This window comes from Lepisma saccharinum, chromosome 5 (genome assembly GCF_977018435.1).
Source record: "Lepisma saccharinum chromosome 5, izLepSacc3.1, whole genome shotgun sequence".
NCBI classification, from domain to species: Eukaryota; Metazoa; Arthropoda; class Insecta; order Zygentoma; family Lepismatidae; genus Lepisma; species Lepisma saccharinum.
The window spans coordinates 12551871-12564031 of record NC_139233.1 but is presented as its reverse complement, the minus strand read 5'-3'; the positions used below and the strand labels follow the sequence as shown (position 1 = coordinate 12564031).

At 39.7% G+C, this 12161-nt stretch overlaps 1 protein-coding gene across 3 annotated transcripts in view; it reads right to left on the bottom strand.

Annotated features, from left to right (window-relative positions):
* LOC145987661 (uncharacterized) overlaps nucleotides 1-12161 on the bottom strand; it is a 457555-nt gene that overhangs the window by 198370 nt on the left and 247024 nt on the right. For all 3 annotated transcript variants that reach the window (XM_083122178.1, XM_083122179.1, XM_083122180.1), the window contains one exon: nucleotides 10594-10821. In XM_083122178.1, the coding sequence (XP_082978304.1) occupies nucleotides 10594-10821 (228 nt within the window). The remainder of the gene's footprint in view (nucleotides 1-10593; nucleotides 10822-12161) is intronic.

The following is a 12161-nucleotide window of genomic DNA, read 5'->3' as shown; positions in this document are numbered from 1 at the left end:
TATGCCACTAGTTTAGGGAACATTAAGTCTCGATGTATTAACGCCAATATAAGATCAAGCACACAAGACTACTTCGGAATAAATAATTTAGTAAAGCGAGAAGCAAGGAAACAGAACCTCATAAACCTTGCTTACCCGAATTCAAGGTCCACATTAACGTCCCTTGCTGAAGTCCAAGGTCTGCATTGGGTCGCCGTACGAATTGCAGACCAGCTGTTTTCCCTGAAGTGTTAGACACGCGAAGTAGCAAACCGTAAAAGAAGCGAACCAAACTTTGAAGCACAGGAAACGCTATCAGCTTAAGGCCTGTTTAGCGCTACCTCCCGTATCTTAGGAATACTTCCTGGTAAATTTGAAGTGCCACTCTGTTGCCGCTGGAAAGAAAAACTGACGTAATTTATACGAAAGGTCGTGCGGCGTTTCGTTCGCGAGGAGTTGCATTAGAGTGCCACCTAGCGATAGACTGGATAATTAAACTTGTTTACTTTGATTTCAGATTAAGCTAATAAGTAGAAAAAATGACGAGGTGACAACTGATATGGCGTAACTTTATAAAGAATTAGGATTTGTGTAATTTGCATATCCTAATCGTTGTAGGTTCCCAGACATACAAGATGGAAAAATGCCGTTTTCGAGGGCTCGTAGCGTTACTAATAAAAGTTGTTTGTGTTGATGTCCTTTACATGCAGGGGCGTCGCCAAGGGGGGACAGAGCGACCCACGCCCCCAAATTAGGCAGGCCTAATGAAAGAATATTTCATAGAAAATAGTACAATTTCGGTACACTGTGAAATGTAAAAATATAACGGAAAACAGCTGTGTTGGATATTCACTATTTGGTGGAACGAGTGGAAAAGTCACCCCAAGCATATAATAATAATGAAAAGAATACATTTCTAATAAACGGTTTATTTCATTTGTTTACAATAGTTATTTTATAATAATAATAATAATAATTGTAAATACAGGGTGTCTGCCTAAATTACAAATACAAAATTCTTGACTTTTTCATTACTTCTTCTTAACCTTTTTTCCCATTTCTTGACCTCCCCCCTTTCCTTAACATTTATTTAATCGTTCCCTACTTAGATATAGTTGTAAATTAAGAAAATAGATATTTTTATTCAATTAAAAAAGACCTACCACAAGGCCAGTTAAGATGAAAACTGAAGCTGTATTTTAACAAGAGATTTATTAGACTTGCCTTAATTATTCATGCATGTAAAAATTAATGCTTCAGACTTCTTCCTGGATGGAAAATGGCCACATCACTTTATTTAATATTTTTTACAAAACTTCAAGCATACAAGAATGTAATTTTTAAGAAAGAAAGTGACTTAAGCACAACTCAATACAAATTTTGATTTCCAATTATTCAATTTTATCAAATCCCAGTACAGGTATAAAACAATGTAAGTCCACTATACTGTAAAAATAGCAACAATTCTTGACCAAAAGCATAATTTCTTGACTTTCTTTACCTATTGGTTTATTTCTTCACTTTTCTTAACTTTCTTGACATTCTTGCCTGGTAGACACCCTGAATAATAATAATAATAATAATAATTATTATTATTATTATTATTATTATTATTGCCATTCTTTCTACTATTCAAGTGTTATCAATTGCCTGACTCTCCCCCCCTAGAAAAATTAATTAAGACGCCCATGTGAAGAGTAGACAACGCAACTTGTCACGAACTAAATTAAGAAGTTCCTCCACTCATTCAAATGCATTTAATTTGAGGAAATAAGTATCTCCCAACCTTTGCTACTTCTCTTCATGGATCTCAATTGTAACGCTGCAGGGGAAACTTTGCGGATAGAAACTCATTTTGCCCCCGTTCCGTAGTTAAATCGGGGCCGTAAATCCTCACCATCTGAATATTGCGTTCTGGGAAATGTCCGCCTCGTCTGTTTCCGGCGCGAAGGGAAGACAAAGGGAGGCGCGAAATGAACAAGGAAGATCAAGAGAATTGTCCCTGCGTGACGCAAAAGTTGAATGGAGACAGGGATTACCAGCAGAGGTTATTGTTCAAATGGCGGAGTTCGCATGAATACGATGATTGCTCTTTGATCTTCAAGATTCACAGATCGTGTACAGCAATGGTTTAAACAGGTACTATTAAGGGAATTTTATACCCATTATGATATCGTATCGCAATGTTAAAACTGCGATGAGATCGAACCAAGAACCTCTAGATTGAATTGGGTGATGTAGTTATTTCTCATTCATCTCTCAGATGGTTATCACTCGGTTAGCCTAAATGTGATAAATGCAAGAGGTTACATTTAAAGGAATGGCGATAGAAATTAACTTAAGTTAGATATGGGTTTTATACTCTCCATGACTGAACCGATTTGGATTGGTTTAGAAATGGATATTACTTGCCTTACAAATAGATTATGATTATTCCCACACTTGTCCTCTCAAATGTCACTTGTCTGACCTCCATGTCAGACATCAATCTCATCACACACCATTGTCCAATAATCGTTCTCCACTTCGCTTCTCTCTCACAATCTGCAGTCCTTACTCTCTCTCGTATTCTCGCAAACTGATCTCACTCCCTGTCAATTCCAACACTTCAAGCCTCCTCGTCTCCCAAGTCAATAACCTCACGTTTGCCTCATTGCTTATTCCGCATTCCTATCTCTGTTACCCACTATGATAAGAATGACATAAGACTTGTCATTTCTATTCAATACCTTGGGTACGATACGATATTTAGTACAATCACTCACTTACTAATTCCGCAATTCGCTTCTATATACATCATTTTTGTCCAATGTAAGTCGAACTGCACCTTGGGGAAACAATGCTGTATAAAGAAGCGAATTGCGGCAGTACTAAGTGAGGCGTGTATGTCATCAGAAGGCTTTAAACTACTCATCATCTTCACAAGCAGAGTTGTGTTGGTTAGTATGCAGTAAAGAACTCGAATAAACCCAAAGTGGTTAATGCAAACACTTCTTTGAATTTTTAAAACCGGGACTCCCCGATGGCGTAGTTCGTCGGCCTCTGTGGCGGAGTGGTCAGCGCAGGGAGCTTCGAAACCAGTTCCGGGTTCAAATCCCGGCTAGGACATGTGTTTGTCCGTAATGAGAAAGCCGAGAATATAGTACAGTCAACGGCAAAGATAATGGTAGGAAAATTGTCCACCACTATTTTCATTACTTTTTAATTCTGCATCCTGTGTTGTTTTAAGGAATGAAACTATATGTTGGTTCGAAGCAGCCATTGTTCTCTGCTTATTGACGTCATTATTTCAATTCATTGTCATCACATTGTGTAATACAGACCGAATGGAAATGGTGGTGGACATTCGCCTACTGCTTCTTTCGAAGTTGAGTGTACAAGTTGATCATGTGTGAATGTTAAGAAAAAGGTGAATGACGGGGATACTATCACTTAGAGGTATTCCTTTAAAACAAATAATAGTTTTAACGGCGTCGCCTTATAATCAAATTGGAGATACTTCGGAACGATTTAGGATGACCGGACCCCTTTCCGATTTTCTTCATATTTGGCATACTCACAAATTGAGGCCTCCTAATCACGAATCTGAAGTTAAAAGTTGTCGGAAACTTCTAGAAATAAGCGGAAAATAAGCGAAAATAAGGCGTTAGTTTTTGGAATGGAAACCGTCGATTTTCGCGAATTGTTTTTGTTTCACAAGGATATACAGTGAGTGTAAAAAGTGTTTGGATACTGCTGTAGTTGCCGTTCTGGATGATGGTAGGTGAGCGGGATAAACGTGCAATGGTTCTACCTCAAATTCTTTCTCTCTTGGCACAACAACGAAATAAAAATATCAAAACATAAACAATCCATGAACAATTATAACAAAAATGCCACAAATTATGGGCACAGAAAGTCTTTGGACACTTAGTAAAAAACATTAAAAAGGACCTCTGTGAAACACGATCAATAAACCTGGACTGCCATATACTCTATGTGATCAAACGTATCCGGACACACCGCAAAACGTGTGTTTATCATAGAGGGCGACACAGTACTGCCATCTACCGCGTAGAACACATAGTCAGCGAACTCAGTAGTCTGCAGACAGTGTGAGACAGCAGTATGGGATGGTCTGAGGAACTCTCAGGCTTTCAACGTGGTCAGTTGGTTGGGTGCCACTTGTGTAGGAAGTCTGGGTGTGAGATATCCACCCTCCTAAACATCCCTCTGTCCACTGTTTCCGTTGTTATAGTGAAGGGATGTGTACAACCCAAAAGCGTGCAGGCCAACCTCCCATGTTGACCTCCAGAGACCATCGAGTGTTGAATAGGATCGTACAGCATTATCGTCAATCATCCCCCCCCCCACCCCCTTGAACGCAGTTATGTAATATCCATGTTTATAATTCCAGTCTCCTCCGGAAAAAGAATCCCGCGTACTCTAGTGCTTTTCAGTACTGATTAAGGTCTGCTATATTGCATTTGAAACAAATGAACATCATTTTTACAACGTTGTTCTATTATCAATATTACCATGTTAACAATTCCCTGCATGCTGTAATAACTGTAATTAAAACAGCGAACGTTTTAGTAACCCACAGTCAAATTTGTCAATAGAACAGTGAAATAAATAGTGCCATTTCGAACTCTTTCTCGAGGGACAATCTTTGGGAGGAGTGTAAGCACTAGAGAAATCTCTAGCTAAGGCTCTTCGGGGCGGCGACAACGGTTGGCCAAGGTGGACCACACCTCCTTTAAAGTCAGACTGGCTCACCTGCTGGTCCATCTTGTTAAAATGTTAAGCAATATTTTTGCTATAAAAATATAATGACAGTGTATCGTATACATAATTATGAATATATTTCTATCGCGAAATTTGCCAATTACATTTTGACAAGGTAAACAGCGGAGTTCAATGACACCGGATGTGTCAGATTTCTGCTGACTCATGGATCTACAGTGCCTCCATTGCTAATAATCAGGGAACGGGTTTATATGTGGTAAAAATGTTCTAAATGTGCAAATACATATTTAGTTTTATTTTCACCAAAATAGGCAGTTAAATATGGACTTAAAATTGTAAAAATTTACCTTTCTAATAATATAAGACACTACACGAGCTACATAAAATACAGCTTCGGCATTGTAACTATTAACATGACTGTCTTGAATAGAAACCAGAAGTGAATCCCATATGTGTGCCACAAAATCGTTGCTTCTGGCGCTGCTGTGCAGTTAGCAATGCACTGCTTGACTTGGAACTCTCTTCCAACGTTGCCAAAATAGCGTTTGTACAACAAGGAGTCTATGCTTGAGCCCTCATTCTCTATTGTTGACAACAATTGTTAATAAACAGGTATTTCAAGTGTTTTACAATAGCAAAGGCAAACAGTTGGGAAGAAAAATTTTAAAAACCACAACATTATTGTTCGGATGACAGAAAATTTGTAATTATAGCAACTGGAAGGTATAGAAAAAGATCGTAAACTTTCATTTGTTTCACGTTGCTTAGGACTTTGTCAGTTATTAGAGAGAAATTAACCCAACTCTTTCGGTCACACGGGGACATGTAGTTATTGCGCGAATATGGAGTATATGTTGAGAAATGTTCTGAAATATGGATATAATATGTAAAAATATGTAAAATATGAGCCAAAACCTAATATATGTAGAAATATGGGGAAAAAACTGAATCTTTCGAGTCTACATGCCATGATGCGCAAGGGCATCACACATAAATATATCCGTTCACTGATAATAATATGCATTTTTGTTTGAAGACGTGGCCCACTTAAACCTTTGGCAGCCAACAAGTAGCCTACCATGCAAAACGAAATTAGCCTGATGATGCCCGCGGGTAGTGATGTAAGTTCATTAAGTTTCGCCATTAAGTATCACGACACGTCCTTGCCAGGCAAGACACGAGGACGAAGGCTAATTAAATGACGTTCGGAACGGGGAAACAGGATTTGACGTCACAGAATTTTGAAGAGCCAGTTAATAAATTGTGTGAATCCTTATCGCCTTGTAATCAAGGGGTCCCGGATTCGATACCCGGTAGAGGCACAAGTGGTTCGGATTTCACTTAGAATGTAAGTCCAGTCCCGATTAGCCTTAGTGTGCTTAAAGTGGACTTAAAACACCAAATCAACCGTCGGTTGCGGTTATGAAGTTTTGAAATTAGTTTGAATTGTCGCTGTATATTTGTTTCTCATTATTTTTATCCACTTAAAACGTTATTTAGGTGAATCGATTGATTGAATTGTTTTTTTTAGTTAGCTTTTCTGCCACTTTTGGATAATCGCGACGATGATAATGAGTGACGATATGATGAAATTGATGAAGGGTCACTGACAAAGAACACACATGCCCAAGCTAGGATTCGGAAGTCCAAGAATTCGTGAATAGTTGACGCAGTCAGTTTCCGAGCTGACAGACCGGCAGACTGTGTGGCTGGTGATGTTCTTCTTGTAGTTTGGTTGCTGTAACTTCTGCATCTGTCACCTGAAGTCCATCTGGAGCTGGTATGGTGGTCCTTACAAGGGTCGAAGATTTGTGGTCCTTACAAGAACAAATATACTTAGAGGAGAAGTACCTGGGTACCAGTGTCACTGATCTCAGGGTTGGTATATGAATAAAGACCGTCCCATAATGTTTGGACTATCTGTGAAGTTACTGCTCTGATGTGTTCTCCTAGATCTTCCTGCATTCGGCGGTTGGTTGTGTATATGCTATGTCTGCTGATAATCATCGCTGCTCTGTTCTGGAGAGCCTGCAGTTTATGCAGATTCGAGTTGACTGTATTTTGTCACCTTGGAATGGCGTACAACAAGGCTGGCTTATCACATAGTTGTGTATCCGCAGATTCCGGAAGATGAGGAACAGTTCTCACAGCTTCTGGCCTCCCTCACGCTGAAGGTTCTCAACTGCCCGAACGTTAGTCTGTAGTCTACCGTCAGTCCGCGATATCTGGGGATGGTCTTCGAGTGAGTGAGTGAGTGAATATTCCTGAGTTTTCATTTGTGGAAGTGTCGTTTCCCTTACTTCGATCTGATTTGGTGGTTTGGTAGTGGCGTGTAGCGGTAGTTGTGTCTTTCGTTACCCCTGCGACTGTCGCTCGAAGTTCGGTCGGTGATGGTGGTTCTAGTTAGAACCGGTATTTTGGTCCTTAGAAGGGCCGACTTGAGTTTTTGGTCCATAGAAGTGCCTTCTTTTCTTGTGACAATTTATTTTAATTTTTCTTTTGTCTGTATCTGGTAATTTGTCTGTTTAGAAGACCCCTTCTGCGATGATCGTGAAGATGGTTTCTATGATGATTCGTAGTTTGTCTGTGTTGTCTTCTGTCTTTTGGAGTTGGTCTTTGGCTTATGTAAGTCTCTTGTCTTGTAGTTTTCTCGTTAGCCACTGAATGGGCTCATCTGTTTCTTCTTGGTCTTTGCTTGGAGCTTGTAGTTTCTGGCTGTATTTTGGTGATGTCTCTGGTTCTGGAATCGTTTCCTGACGTGTTGTTACTGGTTGCGTTTCTTGTTGTGCCTTCTTCTCTTCTGTTCTGGGAGTGGAGTTTTGTCTCGTCTGTTGGACTGACAGGAACATTCTGCATCCTCTGTAATTGGCTGGGTGATTTTCCCCACAGTTGCAGCACTTTGCGGGGAGTTGTCTGTCCTGTTTCTGGCACTCAGAGGTGAGGTGGTTGGCTGCACATTTCACACATCTTAGTTGGGTCCTGCATTGTCCCTGGGAGTGCCCGATCCTCTGGCACTTATAGCATTGTACAAGGTAACCAAAAAAGTTCTTGCCGTTTTTGACGTCACATTAATCATGCGCTCACAGAGAGGAAACGAAATGACGCACGTGCCTGCCAAGCGATCGGGAGTTAGTCTGACTATTGACTTTCAGTCACACACAGCAGTCATAGCTCGTCCAGTGTCGAAGAGAAATGGAGGTATCGAAGCAGCTTGTTCGCGTGTGTTTGTTGTATGACTTTAAAGTTGGCCTGTCAGCTGCCGCATCAAGTAGCCGCATTTGCAAGGCATTTGGGGAGAATGCCGTGAACGAACCCACTGCCAGGCATTGGTTCCAGAAATTCCGTTCGGGAGATGTGAGCCTTTCGGATGAACCTCGCAGTGGACGACCACATGTGTTGGATGACGAGGCCCTGAAAGCAGCCATCGAGGAGGACAGTGGTCTAACGTGTGATGAACTTGCAGAAAGGTTCCATGTTTCCGCTGAAACAGTCAGTCCTCTAATTTTCATTTTATGCAAACCTGAATGCCTGATTCCTCTACTTTTACCTATATCAACATGATTAACGTACGGGAACTATCATATCAAGAGAATCCTCACATATCACAGCTACGTATTCTCACCTACCATCTTCCGGTAAAACGCTGAATCTTTTCTTTGAAATTTCGTCACAAAGTTCCACAAAGAAGAAACAGCACTTCAGTAAACTGGGCATGAAGCAGGTCTGATGTCTAGCGGCACGAAGGTTATTGATATCTTCCGAGGCGTGACTGCAATCTGCAAACAGCCTTCAGTCACTCGCCTGCAGAGAGCCAAACCTATCGCTTACAGGTATACAAATGGGATATGCAGTCAAAATTAAACAAAATTAACTTGGTATAGCTTTCACTATATCTGTAGTTACAAATGCACAATTAATTTTTTGTAATTTATATCCAGGAACATCTCGTTTATTATTTCCTCTTCAGGTATCAGCATATTTAGTTCGCAGTTAAATTGAGACTACAGAATGAATACGGCTCTTGCTTTATACACGATGAACTAAATAATATTAACAATTTCTTAACCCCGAGGCTGTTGCAATTTCATTTTATGATTTTTGTTACGAAAGCTCTGAGTGAGCTTACAGTCTGAACCAATCAAGCGCTTGGCTTGGACACGCCAATGTGTACTAAGATAATTGGAAGATGTGACCCTCGCTCATCTCTTATCCAGTTTATCAACTCAATCGATTAAATTTTGGAACCATTTCTATGTTCGGTTCAAAATTTGCTGCAAAATTAAATTAACTTAAAAAAAATCAAATCATATTTTTGATAATGTTCTTTGATATATAACACCACCTTTGTGTCATGTAGACAATGGCATTTATACTTGCTTAAAATATAGGGGGAACAAAATTTCACCACTGTATCCAACCCTTTGAGTTTTATATCAGCCCCTTTCAGATTGCAGAGTTCATACTGCAATCATAAACAGTATTAAATCACAATAAAATAAAGTTCATATGATATGTTTCAAAGTGAATAATATTGTCACCACTTTTTGTCTTAATCGTTATGTTATGAAAGGAATTTCCAATACGTACGTGTATAATCACGGATTGTGTTGTTTGCGTTTAAGACACTTTTGACAAATATTAAATCGAAAATCGCTGTAGTAAAAAAAAGTTTACGATTAGGCTCATGATCATAGAAACCAAATTGTTCCACGCGAAATACAAAGAGAAGAACTCTAAATCTGAATTATTTTCAACACAACGTCATCTCGGCAAGTATAGATACGAATCAAGTACTACCCTCGACTTCAAGCCATCCAGATAGAACAAGGAAGATGTTGGAAAACTTGTTCAGATTTTACAGAAGTCCCCTCTCTATAATATATATATATGTATATAGATATCTCGCTTTACCACCTAAAGGCCGAATCACACGGAACTGGAAACAAGTTAGTTGGTGCTGAACTGACTACCTGCCCGGAAGTGGTGGCTGCCTAGCTGACTGCTTGATTGGTTTGGAGGAATAGGACATGTTCTAATTGCTACTGGCTTTCCTCGACTGGATTCTGTGGAACAGACAATCAGCGCAAAGTTTGACCATGTGAAGATAATCTGTGAGTTTACAAAGGGAAGTTTTTTGTCTGTGGTTTCCGAGTATTGGCTGTTTTTCTTAGTTTCTCGATAAAAAAAAGTAAAGAGATGGCGTGCAGTGCATTCGTGTTCAGTTCATTAATATTTAGGTATTTATGCAAAGCGATGCGATGTGTACGTGACAAATATGATTAGCCGAAAATGAAAATCCATATTATTACAAGTGTATTAAATTAAATGTTTGATTTTTTAAAATTTGTGAATGAATCCTGCGAATTTCATGTATGTGAATATGCATACCCGAGTTAATTAAAAAGCTTGTTCGGTGCGCATTGATTATTATATTTTTTCAAGCCAATCATCTCTTATCCATACTTTTCTTTCTTTAAATTTTCAATAAAAGCACAAAGCAGTGATTCTCCTACAACATTCTTCAAATTGCTTGTCCATCTTTACTGCACAATGTTTTATGGGAACAAAAGTCTATCGACAAGTACGGCAAGAAGTATCGTGTGAGGCGAAAACTAGCAAATGGGTAGCCAGTCCAGTGCCAACTAAGGCATTCCTAGTGGAATCCAGTTCGGTGTGATTCAGGCTATATTTCAAAACTCAGGCAATAAAAACGGGACACCAGTCTTGAAATACTTCGCAGACATTAAATCAACGAAGTTGTTGCATCGTGTAACTAACTAGACGTGTGAGTACAGAGTCAAGAAGTGCAGCCAACTGTAAAAAAAAACACAAAAGAAAACATTCACCATATTGAGCAAGAACTTGGTAACATAAGAAGTAGCTTACCTGTGGTCGAAAACGTTGAAGGATCCTGTGCCTCTTCCACAGTGCTGTCGCCGTCTGTCTTGTATAAACTTGTCTTCACGGGATTTTCATAGTAACGTGGATCGGAAGGGTTGACTGCGAAGCGAGAATTGGCTTGGGAAGGAGGGAACTGGAAGGAGAAAGGGGCCTCTGACCGTTCGTCCAGCACTCTCGCGATCTGGTCAACCATGTAGTCTTCCGGGTTGACATCTGCAAGGGAAAACACTGGGCATCAGAGAATTTGCTAACAAAGGTAAACTAAGGAGAAATTCATACAGAAATGATTCATGAATATGGCGCAGTACACGTTCAAGCGTTAACATGGTGGAAAAACAAGCTTTTCAATACAAAAGGCCGACAAAGTGTACTAAGAACGTTTCTGCAGTAGGAACATTTCAGTAAAAATGATAACGTGAGAGAAACAAAGGCTGGCAGTACTACTAGTAGAAGGAGAAAGAAGAAGGTTGAAGGAAAGATATATATATATATATATATATATATATATATATATATATATATATATATATATATATAAAGAGAGTATTTGAAAGAAAAAGAAAGCAAGAGTAAAAATGTCGCTTTAAAAACAAAAAAACTGTACAGGAGAGAGAGATAGATAGATGGACAGACAGAGGGAGAGAAATAAATTATTTTAACCCTTAGACGGCCCAGGCTTCTCGGCGGGAATTTTAAATTCGAACACTCATTGGAGAAAAATTGTTATAACTCGGGCACTATAGGAGCAATCTACTTCGGATAACTTTTGTTTTGCAGCTACAACATCAGCACATGCAACCGTGTACAATTCAGAACGCCGGACCGAGGAAGGGGGCTTTGGGGGCACAACCTCCGAATTTCAATTGAAAAAACATAAAAATCTGGAGTTTGCCCCCTCTTCTCCCGCTATTTTGGGGAGAGAATGCAAACTTTAGTATTCTCTTCAAAGAATTGACATTTCCAAAGAGAATGAAACATGTTTCATGTTTCTGGGTGCCATACAAGTTGAATAATAAGCCAAAATGTGAAACGCTGCTTTTTACGAAATATAGGTAATTTGCATATTGCTCAGAAAAATTGTTATAACTCTGGCACTATGGGAGCAATCTACTTCGGATAAGTTTCGTTTTGCAGCTAAAACGTCAGAGCATGCAACCGTGTACAATTCAGAACGCCGAAGCGAGGAAGGGGGTTTGGGAGGCGCGACCCCCGAATTTCAATGGAAAAAAACATAAAAATTTGGAGTTTGCCCCCTCTTCCCCCCATATTTTGGGGAGAAGGCGCAAACCTTGTTTCCAAAGAGAATGAAACATGTTTCATGTTCCTGGGTGCCATACAAGTTGAATAATGAGCCGAAATGTAAAACTCTGTTCGGAAATGTGGCATGGATATGTTGCGGACGGGGGAGTGGGTCATCAATGTGAATTTCCCAGGCTTGCTCCAGACCTGTGTCAGAGTTTCCACCCAAACATAAGAGTATGAATGTCCAAAAAACACATCCATTTCGTAATCAGCACCATGATACCATATGGTATCATCGGGTCAGTACGACC